Source organism: Manacus vitellinus, unplaced genomic scaffold (genome assembly GCF_001715985.3).
Source record: "Manacus vitellinus isolate BGI_N305 unplaced genomic scaffold, ASM171598v3 scaffold_28_pilon, whole genome shotgun sequence".
NCBI classification, from domain to species: domain Eukaryota; kingdom Metazoa; phylum Chordata; class Aves; order Passeriformes; family Pipridae; genus Manacus; species Manacus vitellinus.
The window spans coordinates 10,424,079-10,442,912 of NW_021940122.1; the positions used below are offsets into that span (position 1 = coordinate 10,424,079).

Genomic DNA, 18,834 nt, shown 5'->3' on the forward strand with positions numbered 1-18,834 from the left:
GCGGCTTCGCGGGGGACCGGGAGGGAGCCTGAGTCCTTCTCCATGGCGAGGCCGGGGGAGTGGAGGCTCCCGAGGAGGGAACCTGGGAGCTGACTCAGCGGAGCAGTGCAGCATGTTTTCCCGGGAGCACGGCTTCCCTGCCGGATCAGCAAACGCTTTACGTGCAACCGGCCCTTCTGTCTCCCTACCCTCGATTTTCCCATACTTGTTCCTCCTCCATTCAGCTAAACCCTTCCCTTTCCCCCAGCTTTAGTTCCTCCCCTAACCATCCTACAAGAAGTTACGTGCAATGCCCAGACGCTTCCCCCTGCATCCTGTCACGTGCTCCTCATTATTCATCTGGCTGTAATCTCAATTGTCAACAAAGCAGCTTTCTGAACTAAGAGTAACTTTTACGGATGAAAAACACGAACTACCGACAGTTGCTGAAATCTTTTTTTTAACATGCGAGTACAGGATTTGGGAGAGAGCTGGGAAACACCAGTGTGACGTCTTTACCAGGCATATTGGTAGACATAGTGGGAAAAAGGAATTAATGAACGACTGAATAAAAAAAAAAATCTATTTGGAAGAATTAGTAGTGCCTTTCGAAAGGAAAATCCTCAAGGGGTCAAAAACACTGCTGAGTGTGAATTTAACGGATGCTATAAGTCACTGCCTCAGACATCCTCTGAACTTCTGGGGTTTCCTTTTTCCGGGCCACTGGAGCCTATGGATGTGACTACTGCTTTCCCATGTGCCAGTTCAGCCAGTAGAGAGCCCGAGTGTCTGTCCCAGAGAGATTCATAGGTACATACACACAGGACACTAACACAGCTGGCTACACAGACTGCAACAAGCAGTGCTACCTGTAACTCCACTCACAAACAACAATTTCCTTTTGTACCTGATTTTTTAAAAAACTTTAAAGATAGATTTGTAATGAGCTTGGTGTTAGTCTGATTCTCTTGGTTTTCATCCTGCTTTTTAGCCTCAATGAATGATTCATTGTTTCTGATTTAATAAATTGAAGTGACCTGTTACTTATACATAATTCTGTGTGCGTCTGTTTTCATCCCCCAAAATAAGAATTTTGCTTGATAGATCCCACAGTTAAGCCACTTTACATCTTTTGTTGATCTTGTGTTCTGTTAATATGCTTTCAATACAATTACTCCAATTATCCCAAAACTGACCTTGTGCGGGTCCCATTTAGGTGCAGCCATAATGTTGTAAGAGTTTGGCTACAAATTTTAACACCGTGAGCACATTCCCAATATCAGTCCACTCATCCCAGTGAGGATTATATACCCCAGTCACCTGGGGAATACTCAGCTTAAATGGATCATGTTGATGACATCAGTTGTTGCCATCTCTGAGGCTCCAGGGTTTCCTTCTTCCTGGTCACTGCCTGGTGCCACCAGAGAGGAGAAATTCTATCCTGTGTAGACAGTTCTGACAGGGATAAAATTTCTGCCACACCTTTTTCTGCCATAGAATTGGTTGCCCCTGTCAGTTTCTGCTGCCTTTTCCTGTTCCTTCCAAACACTCTCTATTTCTACTTTCCCAGTTTTTCTGTTAGTGAGTCAGGAAAGTAGATAGCATGATGCAGTTAAATCACATGGATGTATGCGTTTCTCTCCTTCCATCTCTCACAGCATGCCTGTCAGGCCTTGTTGATGGTGTTGCAGAAGCAATCAGCAAGAATTCCTTTTTCAAAGACTTGGATGAAACAGAATTTTGATTATTTTCTTGCAGTTCATTCTCCATTCATAATAATCCCCAGAAAGGTGTCCCATGTATCTGAGAGGAAAAGCATAAATTTGAGAAGAGATCTTTGAACAGTTTCTAATAAGAAAATATCATAATTTAACAGATTAACTCAGTAGAAAAATAATTGCAACTACAATATTTAGAAATAAAAGCAAAAAGCATATAGGCAGTCTTGGCAACAAGAAATTATAAGGGAAATTTGAAAGATTTTCTTAAAAGTCGTGTTTGTTTATCTTATAAGTATGTAATCACTTCTCTACAAATAATCCAAATTTATGTAAACTAATCCTAAGTGTAGGTAGTTCTGGTTCTGCTAGTAATGAATTAGCATTTTATGAACAGAGTTTTATTTCCAAAAGTGGTCAGTACAGCTCAGCAGTCTCTATCAGCATCCCAGCTCTTCAATGTCATCATAGCCTGTATCTTCAAGAGCGGGGGATGAAGATCTCTCAGCTTCAGGGGTCCTGTTTCGGAACATACTAGGACTCCAGTCTGAAAACATGAAGGGAAGAACACTTGAGACAGATAAATGCACACTCTGTATTGTATAAACCCATTTATATGGTTGCGCAGCTGTCATTTGTCTCCTCTAGAAATCAGAACCTTAGATATGAGTGCTGTGAAAGACCCGAGAAATGCTTATGTCATTCTGCCTTCTGATAACATGCACACATATCCAAAGATCAAGCTAGCTGTTTCCAGAAAACAGATTACTGATCTGACTTTAAACACTTCTAGTAAAGGCAGTTTTTCCTGATAGTGGTTAGATAAAACCTAGCTGATCCCTTGAGGTACCTTCCACCTTGATTATCTTTGAGTTCAATACAGTAATTATAGATTACGAAAACTAACAGCATTGCTCTTCTAGCCTCACCTGTCTGTGAGTCCTTGTTTCTGTCACTTTCTCCAGGGTTCCCAATGATTTCCTGTTCATTCTGCCCGTAAAGAGAAGCATCTTTAGGTCCAGGAGCTTCTGTCGCATCATCATAGTCATTTTCCAGGGCATTTTCAGGCAGTGGAAAGATCTCTGGAACAGTACAGGTGTTAGCTGTAACAAGGAGAGTTCTTCCACTAGAGAAAGCAGTAGCTGATGATCCAGCAATACAAGGCTTTAATACTGACATGTCTGTACTTAACTGGAATCCATCCCTCAGAGAACGTTAGTTTTCACAGTTTTATGGTATATACATATACTTACAAATAATATGTGTATAAACATGAAAATAAATTAAAGCCCTCCTGTTTTACTTTTTATGTAACAATCAATACTCAATCTGAATAAGAAAAAGAGATCTTATTTGGAATAATTATCATCTTTATAAGCATTTCAAAACAAGTAAGAAAAAGCTTTTAATTTATTTTTAACTAAAAAAAATCAGTATTAAAAAAGCAATGGACAATAAAATTAAGGACATGATGCAGCAGAGTCTGATGTATGGGCAACTGAGGTCCAAAACTGCTTGTGCCTTTTGAAGTTGATCTCTTGGAGACCAGGTAGCAGCTAAAGGAGCTTTTTGATCAGTTCTAGAAAATTTCAGCTCTTTTTCAAACTCTTGCTCTCCTTCAGCTATTTCAAATTTAAAAAAAACCCAAACCAAACCAAAACCCTGCAGCTGGGAATCTGCATTTTCTTCAGACCTCTTGGATTAAAATTTCCTAACCTATTCAAATTGTATGCCAGTGTTCTTATTTGGAGCATGTCTTTCCTCTGTCTTAATTCTCCTCATTTTTCTCAGAAATAAAGCAATAGTTTACAAGCTATTACAGTTGAAATTTCTGGGAGACGCAGTTATCAAATTGTTGGATTCACGTGACTGGATCCTGTGGAGTGTGCAACAGTATCAGCAAACGTCTATTTCAAACTCCTCATATAGAAGAGAAAACTAGCACTTGTATATGAGATTGTATGACATTCTTCCACCACAAGAGTTAAAAAGAAAATTTTGATTCACATCAAAACATCACTAGCACATGGAGTGAAGCAATGAAAAAGTTTTAATCACTAATAATGAAAATTTTGGAATTAAAAACTGATCTGGGATCTCTTTCTTTGTATGATCATTACCTTGAGTTGCTCCAGGACCGTTTTCTTCATCGTCTCCTCTATAAAACTGTACCTTTGTTTTTGAACTCTCTGAATAAGAATCTAGGCAAATGAGAAAGAATGTGGTATCAGATTAAACTCTCCTTATCTGCTAAGACTGCATCATGAGAAAAAGAGCAGGCTAGAGTAATACCATCCAAGTTCAACAGATTCTTTGGCAGTTAGCATTACTCCTGCAAGGCTTTCAGTGGAATAACCAAGAATCCCTCAGGGGTCCCATAACACTCTCGTGGCTCATGGGGGAGACAAGCCACAGAGGGAGAAAAGCAATCCAGGAGGAAGCCTACAGGGGCACAGTTCCTGGCAGAGAGATGCAAATTATTCCTTTATTTGTCCCTGCTTTAAATAATTGCAGCAAGAAGCTTTTGTTTGTTTGTTTTGTTTGACCTATACTGATCTATAGTCTATGGCTGCACAAAACAAATTGTCCTTAGGAGAGGAATTGGCAGAGTCCACTGGGCAGAAAACTCCTCTCCTCAAATCTAGGAATTTTTAGTTTTCCAGTAGATTTGGGAGCTACAAAGTATCAGACAGGGGTCAGGGGCACCAGAAAGAGCTTTCCCTTGAGAAGAGCAAGACACACAGACCTGAGAGGAAAGTCACGACCTGCTTTTCCCCCATCAGATTATAATCAATCTCTTCATAGACAGCCTCGGAGAAGGGGTCATAGGATAGTCTGGAGTCTGAAAGTAAAAGGTAATGATCACTCACACAGTCTATGCTCATACTCGGGTTGGGGTCTTGAAAAGGACAAGTGCCCTAAAGGGGCTGCATGGCCAGGTTAGTACCTAGAAAGTCACCAAGATGTGCTGACTGAGGATAAGCACTGCTGGGCCACTTCACTGCCAGAAAACGAGTGAAAATCTTGGTGTGGCAACAGATGCAATTCATCTCAGTCACTCCTCCCCTCAAACTCCCCAGGCAACTAAACACTGCCAGCCATGTCAAGGAGGCATTTCATACCAGTCCTGAGGGACCCACCTCTCTGCTGTGCCCTGGCACGTTGGATCTGTCTAGCAAGAATGGCAAGGACCAGGCAGAGAAGGGTCCCCAGGATAATGCAGAGGATGACAGGCATTGAAAGTCTCGTGCTGTCTGTTGCAGGGCGGCGAGGGGGATCTGAATGGAAATGAAAAAGGAACAGGAAACGAATCAGATGTCCCAGAGAACTCTCTCCTCCAGAGAGCTGCTCCTCTACCCTGTGCCCATGCTAGCAGGGTGAGGCAGGTCACCTGCTGCCCAGTTGTGGGTCCTGCTCAAGCAGGTAAAATTCGGCAGCTGGGGATAGTGCCACTAGGTTTTCCTTTACAAAAGGCTGCAGGAGATGCTTTCTGGTGAGCTGAAATAAACTGCTGATTTACCTGCTAGGCAATATCAGGGATGTTAAACTGTCATTTGATGGCAGAAAGAAAGGGGGAAGAAGGAAGAAGGAATTTACCTGCTCTAGTGGGTAATGCTGTTGTTTCTGTCGTACCTGCAAAAGGAAAGTGAGTCTACATTAAAGAAGAGGTAAGTGTGAAAAACAGGGAGAATATCTTCATATCATTTGTGTGTTCCTGCAGTCAAAATTATGAAAGGGCTGGTCACTGGGAAGTACAGCTGATGTAATGCTCCTCTATCTGCCTCCTTCCCAGATCTGTGTAATAAAGGACCAGTCACTAACCAGAGCAATTCACAGCAGCATCTTCCTTATGATCACAGCTTTTGCCAAACAAAGACTTGGCAGGACAGTCCCAAAGAGACAGCTCTGTTCCTTTACAGTGCACCTTCTCCAGCCAGATGGGACCAGTCCCTTCCCCAAAGGCAGCTTCACTCAGAGCAGACACAGCAGATCCACAGCCCAGCTGCCTGCATACAACATTAGCATCTGCCACGTCCCAGGTGTCATCACAGATTGTTCCCCAGGAACCTTGGTGCCAAATCTCCACTCTGCCAGAACATTCATCCTCTCCTCCTATGACTCGTAACTTCTCCCTGTCTGCAAAACACAGAAACCTTCTGTTTTACTAAAAGAGCAGGAAGCTTCAGAGTGACAAATAAGGAAAAACAAAGAGGTCAAAGTACCTGAACACCTTGTAGAATTTGGACACTTAGGAAATGTGGCTGGAGATGTTGCCTCTTTTCTTCCTGCAGAATTTAAATAGTGAAGTAAATCATTTAATTGTTTTCTGAAAAAAAGTAAGGGAGTGTAAATTGCCTGAAAATTAACCATCAAGTTAATTTTTTTCCTGAAATACATGTGTGGCCTGCTTAGTTCTTGATGGATTGCTGTTTGGCTATTGCTGTAAGTAAAATAATCTTCCTGTTGGCTATGCTTTCTTTCTTCTCACATGAGGCAGCTGCAATCCCTCTCAGGATATCCGAATGTCATCTAGAATTCATTTATATTATAGTGAATATATATGAATATAGATATTCATACCCAGGGGTATGAAATACTGTCACAAGAGCAGGCATTAGAAGTGGATCTTTAGAGCCAAACTGATTTGTACACTTATCCATGGCTATGAGCATGCCTATGTGTGCATGCATGTACATGTGCAGTGATATGCCTCCATGCATGTAGAAACACATACCTGCCTCTAGACTTCTTGAGAAGTCTGATCCTAACTCAGATCTCACAGGGTGACTTGTGTATCATAGATTTTTGCTTAAAAAATATGCAACTGCACTGTCCTATTGGGGAATCCCTTAGGATTTCCACTGGGTAACTGCATTCCGTGACAATCATGTAATTTTAATTCACTCATTTACGTCAAGGATGTAGACAAAAATGTTTCTACCATTTGCATGAAACTAGAAATAACGTATACTATATAACAAGCAAACATAAGGTAATTTCTGCAATGTCCCTATATGTGTGCATAGGTTAATGTCTGGGCAATTCTATACAAATGTATTTCTGATTACCAGTGCAAGAAATGTGGGTCTCTTCTGCTCGGTTATCACATGACTGAGGATCCCAGGGGTCTGATTGACACTGCCAGAGAGAGCTGTGTTGCTCAGTGCACTCAATGTGGTCCAACCATGTGGGCCCAGAACCTCTGCCGTATTTGAAATCTTCTGCAATTTCCGCTCCATCTCCACAGCCCAGGTGTTTGCATACAGTTACTGCAGTGACTTGAGTCATACGATTGGAACAAACACTCCCCCATGTCCCATTGTAGAAAACTTCTAGACGCCCAGCACAGTCATTGCCATTCACCAGCCTCAGAGCCAAGAAATCTGGAAGCGAAGACATAAAAATGGAATTAGAGGGCCTGATTCTTCTAGGAACTTGGCTGTGATGAGTGAAATCCAGATATGTATTACCATATGCTAGGGCTTTTATAGTAAAAGACATTTGGTCTTCCTCATACTATTGATTGTTGGCCACTGACTTAGTAAATTCAGCTAATCCTGATCCAGAGCTTGAATCAATATGCGCTGATTGGCAAAGGGCCAGTAGGCATGTTTGTCATGTAGTTGTGGTTGCTCTTCCCTCAGTAGTAGTGAATACTTGAACCTAAAATTTAGAACAACTAGTGTAGGGCATAACTTAAGTGATCTGTCTGCACTCACTTCAGTGGCACTCAGACACCCTCTGCATATGCAGCTAGGACTTCTTGCATTAGAGGGGAGTAGTTATTTTCTGCTCCTTTGTGGCTCTGATTCAGTGCCAACAGTGTCTCTCATCTCTTGGGATGCTCAGTGCCACAAACTTCTTATGACATGGGGATTTTTTTCCTGCCTGTGTATATAATCTTTTTTTTTTTGCGGTGCTAACTGCCTGTATTTGTTCTACCCGTGTTGTGGAGCATGGATGTTCCACAGGCTCCAGTCCCTTCAGAATTTGTACTGGCTCCATCATGGGCCCTAACAGGCTGCACTCCCTTCAGGTGTTCTACCTGAACCCGTGTGGGTCCTCCATAGCCTGCAGTCCTTTCAGGAGTGTACCTTTTCCAGTGTTACTTATCCACGGGCCATAGCCCTCTCAGAGACATACCTCGTCTGGTATGGAAACCATATCTCCAGCCATGTTCCCATCAGTATCTTTTTCCACTTCTCTTTCATTTCTCCTTTCTCTTGCAACTCACTCTGTCCTAAATATGCATGAGCAGAGCCACCATAATCTACTTTGATTTTCTAGTGCTTTGGTTCACAGTGGGTTGTTTTCATTGGCTTCAGGGTGAGCTGCAACTGACTGTAATGGGCGCACAGCACCTTGCTGTGGAAATCTTCACAAAATCCTCTAATTTACTCCCCAAATATTCCACCACACCACACACATTTTGTGTGTGTGTGTGTGTGTGTGTTAATGCAAAATATGGACTTCTGTAGACCCTTTGCATCTTGGTAGGACCATGAGGATATGCTGACCAACTACACTTGTAATCAAGACAGCAAGAGGCTGTCCAAGCAAGTCTCCACTGTTAACTTTCATGTAACCCTCCTGTTTGAACCCACAAGCTCAGAAAAGTGTTTTCCAAACACACCTGAGCACAGGACTCCAGCATCCTCTTTGTGTTGGCAGTTGTGCTGGCCCCATGCCCTAGAGGGACATGCCCAGAGATCAGATTCATCCCCAGTGCAATTCACGTCATCCAGCCAGATCTGTCCTGACCCTTTGCCATAATGAGCAGAGACAAATGCCTTGATGGCATGACCACATCCAAGTTGTTTGCAAACAACATCAGCATCTGATAGATCCCAATTATCATCGCAGATGGTGCCCCAGATACCATCATGATAAAGCTCTACTCTCCCAGCGCAGCGCTTTGTTCCATTCACCAGCCTGATCTGTCTGCTACCTGTAGGAGGAAAAGCCAGTTGTCAAGCTGCAACACAACCAAAATGCACAGGTCAGCAGAATGGCTGTCTTTTAAAAACATTTTTAAGACATCATGTTTTTGTTATATTACAATTCTTCTGCTATGCTTGCTTAGGCCAAACTTGTTTGAGGCTAAAATTGTATAAAGGGAAAGGCCTACTCCTCTATCATGTAAATGTTTGAATAATTCCTGTGAGATGTTGCAAACAAGGAGGAGTATCTGATCATACTGAGTATATGCAGAGGTCACCTTATCTTCTAAAGCCAGAGAAGCTATTCTCTATTCATACTCGTTTAGTTAGACAGAGACAGTTGCTGTTACAGATGGGTTACAAAATCAGAGAAGAGTAGAAACAGTTATAATATTCTTAGGAAAGGCTGCAGGTATCTATAAAAATAGAAATGTCACAAAATAAAAGCTATTTAATTCTCAAATATCAATCCGAATGCGTGGCAATCATGGCCAAATTAGTGATCTTATGGTTTCTGTATTCTAATATTTCGTTTTGATTCTGGAAGATAAATCCTTTAAGAAATTTAGATGAAGAAAGCATTATGTTAATTACACAGGCTGCCTTAACTATCAAGCTCAGACTCATGCATATGTAAGATCTGCTGAGACCACAGCACAGGGTGGCCTGGAGCCAACCCTAGGAAACATTCTGTGCCTTTCACAGGTAACTCACCTGAACAAATCACACCAACATCTTCAGAAACTCCAGTTGGCACTGTCTGATACTGGTAGGTCTTGCAGAGCATCAGCTGAGTCTCATTTCCAGTACACTGGACACTCCTTAAGCCAACAAGACCCATACCTCGCTCAGACTTTGGAAGGTAATAGGCTTTCTCAGCAGTTCCACACTGGAGCTGCCTGCATACCACCTGAGCATCCTTAATGTCCCAGTCGTCGTCCAGGACTCTGCTCCACACACCATGGAGTGAGATCTCAACTCGCCCATCACAGCGGCTCTCTCCACCTGAGAGTCTCAGTGATTCAGCGGGACCTAGGCTCAAGAGAGTTGGAAAATACATTGAAGAATATCTGCTGCTCTTACTGTAGTATGGATAATTTGCAGGACACATATGGAAGACAAATTTCTATGTTGGTAAAAAATTAATTCTCACCACTGATTAAGCCTTAGCCTGTGCTAAGGCTTTCTTTGCTTTCAGGTACAGAAGGGTCTGCAATAGGAAGCAAGAAAGGCTTCCTCAGCTCAGAGATTAGATCCTGTGGGGAGTCAGGCACATCTAAACAATGTGAATCCCTCTACTAAATCAAGTTTCTATGCTGAAACAAAAGGCTGGAGGGGTGGGGTAAAAGAAGGGAAAGAGTATTAAAACAGGCTGACATACCAGACTTGCTTGTGAGAGTGAGATCACCAGCACTGCTCTGTTCTGAAGTTGCACTGCACGTTAAAGGGCACTTCTGACTTACCTGAGCAAATTACAGTGGCTGCTTCTTTGGCTGAACAGGTTGGATTGCCCAAAGTCACTTGAGCACAATCCCACAGGCAGGACTCTGTCCCTTCACAGTGAAAAGCATCTCTCCATATAGGCCCATTCCAATCCGCTAAATGGTCTTCCATCTGGATTGACTTTGCATAGCCACAGTTTAGCTGACGGCAGAGAATGCTGGCAGCTTGCAAATTCCAGTGGGAGTGGCAGAGTCTTCCCCACGTGCCTTCATGGCGGATCTCCACTATGCCAGAGCATGTGGTGCCATTCACCAACCTGCCCCCTGCACACCCTGAATGTAAGAGAAAGTGAGTACCGAAACTTTACATTTGTAACTGCTCATGGGCACAACCTGGAAGTGACTGGGAAATGGGAATGAGTTTTCCTTATCATTCAATGGTAAAAATGGCTTCACTGGGCCACTGGAACTTCCATACTCATAACTAGACTTCAGTCCACCCTGTTTTACTCAGAAGAATGACTAGAAATCAGGATCTGGTCCCCTTTGCTGTTTTTAAAATCAGGGCACTAGGTTTTGAGACCTTAATTGTTTGGACTAGCCTCACCTAGGGCCTACAGCTATGCATCCTCAGACTGCTGGTCCAAGCCTCACTTAAACCTGGAGCAGGAATTCAGTTCCTTGTCTCGAGTACGTGGCAGGTGTAACTGTCTCCAGTCTTGTTTCTTGCTATGTCTGGCTGTTCTCTCCGCATGGACCCTGCATTTGATTGATTGCTTTGACTTGTCTGGGACTGTCCATAGACCTTATTACCAATACCTTCCTCTGTCCTCTCTGCAGATGCTTTAGACTGTGCCTTGGTGGTAAGGACTCTGCCTGTGCTGTCCTCACTCTCTGCCCCCAGCTCATCCCACCCTGTGGAGCAGCCCGGCTCTTGCTGTTCCCTGACACTAGGAGCCTTTCACAGAGAGCGACCTTGTGGTACAGAGGAAGTGCAACCTTGACTCCTGTAGCAGCAGACAAAAGATGGAACATAACTCCACAGACTCCCCTGAATTTTGGGTTGGTATCTTTCCTCAAAGAAGGTGTTTTTCAGTTCTCCTCTTATACCTTTCCACTGCTTACCTGAGCATACCACACGAGCATCTTTTCCAGCAGGGCATTTATCATGACCTAGCGCACTCACAGGACAGTCTCTCAGGAGTGAGTCATTCTTCTTGCAGCTGAATGTGCCATTCCAGACAGATCCATTTCCTTTCCCTAAGGACTGTCCCCTTGGTATCAATAGGGCAACTCCACAGTCTAGCTGCTGGCAGAGGATATTGGCAGCTGATAAATCCCACAGGTAGTCACAGAGGGTTCCCCATGTGCCTCCATGAAGAAGCTCTACTCTCCCTGAACATGTGGTACTCCCGTTTGCCAGCCTGTACCCGCCATAACCTGAAGGAAGAATAAAGGAACTTAGCTGTTACTTTTTGTTTTTTTGTGCTATTGCACCGAAAATTGTAAGCTGCAAGAAACTAGCTGCAAGGAACTGTCACTCACTGTGTCTCAGGTTATTGGAAAGCAGGTTGTTGATGAGCCAGCTCTGAAAAAAAAAAGTCTGTGTTGTCCATGTTGTAGCCTGCACTGCATGACTAAAAGTTTTTTGATTCTAAGTTCAATCTCTCCTTTTCTGCTCTGCTCTCTCCTCCCCCCCACAGTACTGCTGCTACTTTACAACATCTTTTCTTGCAGAGGCAGTTCTGGCACTACCTTGCTTGTGAGAAACTCAGAATAAGTGCTACCAGTAGCACTCTCTCTCCCAGTAGTTGGTTATCTCATGTTTCCCAGCAAGCAGCAACTACAGTGTGCAATTCTGAGCTTTTATCCATGTCCCAGCGTAAGGCTCTGAACACAACAGGCCATACTCATCAGCATACTCACAATAAATTAAGTGTGGCATGGGTAGGACTATTGTGTGCTGCTACCAGCCCCATGTAGTCCCTCTGCCTTCTCACACTGTTACTTCCTATCTTTACGTGGTCCTTGCATAGTATCCCCAATGAGAGCTGGATTTCAGCTCTGAGCAGAGACTCTTGAGAGAGAGAGATAGGAGCCAAGACCTGTTAGATACCTTAACTGAGCTTTTTGGCTGCTACAGCTCCCCAGCCAGTGCTCCAGGTCACCGTGGCCAGCGGGCCAGTGTCCAAGGCAGTCTTGAAACAGACTGCAGCCCTTTGACTGGGAAACAGACATGAACTGCAGTCCTTATCCAGGCTGGTTTTGTGACAGGGTGTTGCCAGAACCTCTGCCCCATGCTTAGTTTACCCCTTTGAAATTGTGGCCTCAGAAAAAAAGCTGTGTTTGCTAGGTCTAATCTTCACTTTTGCAGGGGGTGGCAGTACATTAGCAGTATGTAGATCCCCCAGCAGTCATGACCATAGGGAGTTCTTAAGTGATGTTACCTGTCAATCACAACTAAAGTCATCTAGGCCTCTGACAACTTTTTTTTTAATAACTGAATTTTGTAACTTGTGCCTCCTTCAATCTTTTGGAGGTATGATACCTCTCCCAGTTTTTTAATTAGCTGAAGTGCCAGGGGTTAACATACGCACTGTCACCACAGGAAATAAATTAATTTCTCCATATTCCTGCTTGTCTTTTCTGGCCGTTTCTCCTTTTATAAGAGAAAGATGTGTAAAGAATTCTCAGCACTATTGAGTGCATGTCTCTAATAGCATAAAAGAAATTACAGCCCTTTTGAGATCTGCCTCTGGTGCAGTAGTGAAGTGATTAGAACAGCCCATGTCAAATATAGACTCTCAGTGGAGTGAATGAGAGATGGCAGGGCTGCTCTCTGTAGCGTCCTGGCCTCCCTTGAGGTGTGATAGGGGAAGCATCCAAGAATCCTGAGGATCACAGAAATGAGTGTGCAGAGGCTCTGAACTGTGGGTTAACAGGAAGAAGACATATAGGACACAAATTATGTTCTCCAGTCCAAAGTCTCACCTGAACATACAACAGTGGCATCATGAGAGCACGTGTTAGTGTGATGTAGGTTCCTGGGACAGTGTGCAAGGTGAGTCTCATTCCCTACACAGTGAAACTCTTCTTGCCAGATCAGTTCATGTCTGTCACCAAAGTGAGTTCCTCTCAAGATATCCACCGCCTGGCCACATTCTAACTCATTACATATAACAGAGGCAGTTTTGAAATCAATGTGTGAAAAACAGACAGTAGCCCAAGTTTCTTCTTGCTTTACTTTCAGATTTCCTGAGCAGGCGGTGTCCCCTCCAGTCAGACGTAGACCAGAGAAGCCTGTGGAAAAAAAACACCAAGAAACCCAGCATCAAAGGTTGATTGTACTGACCTAATTTCATAACTCATATACCTTCATGGGCAAGTCACGTCACTTCTCTGAGGACCACTGATACTTTTAAATAGTGATTGGGGCAATTCCTGTATGCCACTGACAAGAAAGAAAATGGTGTATGAGATTGCTTATTTCTTAGTATGTGAAAATATTAAGTCCTTGGGAAGCTATAGAATTAGGGAATCTTTGAACATCTGCCAATGACTGAGAAGTAGCAACCCCTAAACAGATAAATAAATAGCCATTTACTAGTGTGTGTCCACGAGACTTCATTATTTAAATGAATAGGAAGCCAAAGCTTCCTTCTTTCCAGGAAGAGGAAACAGGAAATGTTGCACCCATCTTCATAAAAGGCTAAAAAGACAGACTGAAGATCTACAGGCTGATCAGTCTCACTTTGGTGCCTGGGAAAATTATGGAGTAAATCCTCCTGGGACACATCTCTGGACTCAAGAAGATGAATAGGAAGAGTCAACATGGATTTATTGAGGGTGTATCATGGCTGTGGGACCTGATTGCTTTGTCTCATAAAAGTGGATTTATGGATGAGGGGACAGCAGCTCATGTAATTTACCTTACATTTAGCATGGTCATTAGCGCTGTCTTGCACAATATTCTTATGTCCAAAAACTAGGATATTACGGTCTGGGTGGAAGGACAACATGGTTAAACAGCCGACTGAATGGGTCAGGCTCAGAGAGTCATGACTGGGGGGTTGCACTCTACCTGAAGACTGGCAGCAAGCAGAATACCACTTGTTGGGTCTTTCCTGGGACCCATTCTGCTCAGTGACATTACCAACAACCTGGAGGAGGTGATGGAGTACACTATTATCATTTTGGGGGGTGGAGGGAGATAACCATGAAAGCAAAGCTGCCATTCAGAGATCTAGACAGGCTGTATTAATGGGCTGAGAGGAATCTTATAAAAATCAAAACCGACAAATGTAAGGTTTGAAGCTGGGAAGGAAAAACCTCATGCAATCATGCTTTATCCAAAGAGCAAAACCAAGCACATCTTGCGGAAGAAGCAGCCAAACAGATATTGGATTTGTTTGCCATTGAAGACTGTCCTGTCTTAACTTATGTGAAGATCTGGAGAAGGAAGGCAGTTGTATGGCGTAACACTGTATTTTCTTGCTTCTCCATCTACACTTGCTTTTTTAGCTCGCATTCCTGGTCATAGAGAAGTTTAGTACTGCTGTCCTGTTGCCTGGGAGAGTTGTGATAGAAACAAATATTTTCTTTTTCTCTTCTATGTCATTTAATAAGTCCATTCTATGTCACTGCTGTGCCCAGGCAAAGTAGACTTGCACATATAGTCAGTAGAAGACTTAGTGCTGGTGCAACTTGCTGTGGCTGAATGGAGGCAGTACTAGGACAAAGTTTGATCCCAGCCTCGTATCTTTTTTCTATTCTGCAAGGCTGAATGAATTCTTACCTGAGCAGATCACTCCAATATCAAAGTAATGAGGGCAGGTAAAAGCACCCCATCCTGTATGTGTGCAGTTCCAGAGAGCAGATTCATCACCACGGCAATCAACTCGATACAACCATGTTGGTCCAGTCCCTTCTCCAAAAGGAGCTCGATTAAGGGCCTTAACAGCAGATCCACATTGTAGTTGCTTACAAACAACCTCAGCATCTTCTATGGTCCAGTCACCATCACACACAGTTCCCCACTGCTCCTCGTGTTTTACTTCCACTCTCCCAGAGCAGGGGCCAGTTCCGTTTGACAGCCTCAATTCATCAGCACCTTCAGACACAGAGACATATCAAGATTATGGAAAGGACAGTGCCTGATCATGATTATCTGTTACATATGGTTAATGAGATTATTATTGCTCTTAATTTACTCTTACATCAGACTTAGTTGGTTCACCTTTCTAAATAGTTCAATTCAAAGGTTTTTTTGCAAGGAGCTTTATCTGTGTTTACAAATTTGACCAAACTGCAGAGCTAAAATTTAAGTTATTTCTAATGACAGGCAAGCTTTCTCTTCTTCTGACTTATCAGGGCTAGGAAATGCTGAGTAACATCCCCACTGTGTGATTCACAAAGCACACCACAACAGACACCAGCAACTGGAGTGAGCGAGGGTACGGCATGTCAGTATGTGATTGCCAGTGTATATCAAGCTAGATTATCCCATGGGTTAATTGACCTGTGAGCCAAGTGTATGTGTCTTTGGGAGAGAGGTAACTGGAGGAGTTGGCTACCAGAGAGACCAGGGGGTCCAGGCCTGCTACTAGAGGGATGATAAGGTCAACTAATTCTTCTCTCTAGACGCTGCAAGTATGTCAGTTTTAGCCCATGAACTGGTGCTAATGCAGCCACTTCTTTCAGTAACTAACCACTGTTTCATTTCTTAATCCATCCTAAACTGTTAGCAGCAGTCAACTAGAAGGCAGTTTTGCCTCCATCTTCATGTGGTCTGTAGCCCGATTCTTCACTGCTTTATCAGACACAGACAATGTGACTTTGACACATGATCACCTCTTTTACACACAGGCAAAGGTTTTACCTCTTCACTAACACTGCTGGACTTCCACAGAATTTTCTGCCTATCATATGGATTTAGAAATAAAAAAAGATTGTTACTCAAGTGACTGAGAGTTGATAACTTCCAAAAGCTATTTTTTCTGCAAACTGTCCTCTTTCCTCGAGTCTCCTGAATAAGAACATCTCTCACATACCTAGCACAAGCCTCAGATAACTCGAAAATCACTTTGCTCTTTCAACATGTTGTCTCAGAAGGAACATAATCTTTCTGTAATAAGTCTTATAAGACTTCTGAAAAATATTCTGGAGAACAACTCACACTCTATTTGAAGAATGTAGTCCAAAAAAGAGTTTTCTTAGCTAAAACATTTATACATTTAAAAGATAAATGAATCCTAAGAAAAGTTTAATTCATAATACCTGTTTAAAGGAATCAGATAACCCATATCCATAAGCCATGTCCAGGAGCAAAACAAGCTCAACTAATTGACCTCTTTGCACTTGAATTTTTAAATAATCCAATAGCTGATGTTTTCAACATGTAATAGCATGCAAGAGGCAAGCATAACTCAATCAACAGATTTAAATATTCCCTAATAAAAGCTATAATTTGCTGTAATCAATCTACTGTGAATTTTTTATGATTCATACAGACACTCTGTTTTGTATTTCCTCACATGCCATAGCATGTCCCACAGGTACCTTCATTGAGTTCAGTGGTTTGGTGTTCTGCTTGGGTAAGGTAAGAAGGCATCAGTTTTACTTGCTCTGGCTGAAGACCCAGTTCTCCTCATAGACAAGGGATGAAAATGAGCCATGTATTCCTGTACCCAGGCCCTAAGAGGAGGTTTTCAGCAGATTGCCAGCTCATTCCCTGAGGGTTGTGCCTCCTTCACTGCTGGTACAATGCCCCTGCCTGGGGAACATCAGTGGTCTTTAGAAGCATGGAGTGTGCAAGTACTTCCAGAGCAGAGATGAAGGTGGTAGGTGCTGATGATGGTGTCAAGGTAAAGCTACCCTTGTCTACATCTTCCAGTCAGTCTGTTACTATTCTCTGACATTAAAAAGAAGTTGGCAGAAAACTCACTCTCATTTCTACAGTACAGCTCAGTTGACACTCAAGCATTGCTAGAAAGATGTCTAAATAAAAACATTTCATATTGTGAAAATGTGTGTCAAGAGTGCCTCCTCTTCCCTGCAGCATGAACTGTGACTACATCCACACAACTGGTGAGAACCTTTAAGATCAGGGCCATACTACATCAAAGCATCAACCATGAAGTCTTGTTCTCATCAAGTAAGTACAATGCTATAGTGCCACCTCCATGTGTAGAGAGAAAAAAAAAGAGATTTCCAAAATCTGTCTCTCATTACCAGCTTCAAACATGTACATATAGCTCTAGAAGAGCAGAGAGACAAATAGTAGTAAGCTGCAGATATACAGGAGTGACTGAAGGGATGGTGTGTTACCCAGTCAAATTCCACTGGACACACAGGGCACAACCACGTCATTTTAACTGATGTTGAACATAGACCTGGAATTATTAATTCTGTCTACAACCAGTTCAGAAGGAGAGGTAAGATAGTAATAAGAATATCCAGCTTGTTTCCATTACAGCTTGACTTGGACTTGAATTCCTGTGAGAATGTCTCAGTAAAATATAAAACTTTTACAGATGGCTTACCCTTCTTTATCTCAGGACCACCAAGGAGATTAAATCAAAGACAGAAACATATTTAAACACCTTCTTGTCTCTTTACCTTAGAGGTTGATAGAATGACAACCTATTTATACTAAATTTACATACTTTTCCTATATCACTGTCTTATGTGAAATAAAGTATGTACTTACCCAGGGATACCTGAATGGAGAGGAGAAGCAACCACAACACTGGAGCAGAAAGATGTCCTTTTGTTGCCATTTTGATTACAGATAGATGAAACTTTGCTCTTCAGGCATTGCCTAGATCAAACTCTGCATGGGCTTTTCTGTGTCTCACAAGTGACTACAAAAGAGGAAATATATAGATTCACGTGCTAGCGTGAACTACATGAAGGAACCAATAGAAATATTGTTCACCTTTTTAGACGTTATCGATAGATTAATCTCAAACCTGAAAGAACCAAAACTTCCAGTAAAATTTGAAAAGTGTGCTTGTGACCTTATATGAAGGATGATTGCACATCTGATGTGATCTTCAGAATTGTTTTACTACGGGACCAATACTGGTGGCACTGGCAGAGCAGTACGCAAAGTGGTTATTTGTGACCTGACAAAGGAATGTAAAAGTGCAGAACCATGTAGTAGAGAAAAAGGTAAAGAAAATCCCTGAATTTTTAGCTTATCCATCTCATTGGGAAAAATTGTTCTCTAATCAACAGAAGTGGTGTTTATCACTAGCGGTAGTTCTGTGAGCAAAAAATTACACCTACTTTGTCTTGAGTCAGGTGCTTCTCAGGGCTTTCTTAATCAGTCAAAACTTTATGGGCAGAAGCTCTTGAAAGACCCTCTCCCTGAGGATGTGAATTACAGGACGTCCTGTTTCGTCTGCTGAATTTCTTTTTGTTTCAGGTGACCGTAGCTGGTAGTTCTACCCACTCATTCATTCAATTTAGAATGGTGAATTTATGGAAATAAAAGCTGCTGTTAATTAAATGGTGGCTACTTGACTCATTCTGGCAACTGGAACAAGTTGCAGAGTGCTGTTTACATGAGTCTAAACACACAATCCTCTTTATAACACTGACAACACATACTCCTTTCATCTGATGGCATTTATCTACTGTTTATCCAGAATCTCAAGTTCAGTAACATCCAAAGTATTGGGTCCTTAGAATATCAAGCTCTGCAACCTCTTCCCCTTCTCACTGGGTTTTTTCTGCTTGTTCAAGGTCTGT

At 42.6% G+C, this 18,834-nt stretch overlaps 1 protein-coding gene across 1 annotated transcript; it reads right to left on the minus strand.

Annotated features, from left to right (window-relative positions):
• Positions 1 to 2,137: 2,137 nt before the first annotated feature.
• On the minus strand, positions 2,138 to 17,858 carry LOC103764151 (antigen WC1.1). The gene is made up of 15 exons (XM_018074507.2): positions 17,789 to 17,858; positions 14,876 to 15,190; positions 13,072 to 13,380; positions 11,206 to 11,520; positions 10,102 to 10,413; positions 9,353 to 9,670; positions 8,332 to 8,646; positions 6,767 to 7,081; positions 5,921 to 5,983; positions 5,520 to 5,834; positions 5,295 to 5,330; positions 4,838 to 4,975; positions 4,444 to 4,539; positions 2,627 to 2,800; positions 2,138 to 2,244 (listed from the first exon to the last, which is right to left on the minus strand). The coding sequence occupies exons 1-15, from the start codon at positions 17,856 to 17,858 to the stop codon at positions 2,138 to 2,140; spliced, it is 3,198 nt and encodes a 1,065-aa protein (XP_017929996.2).
• Between the last annotated feature and the right edge of the window lie 976 nt (positions 17,859 to 18,834).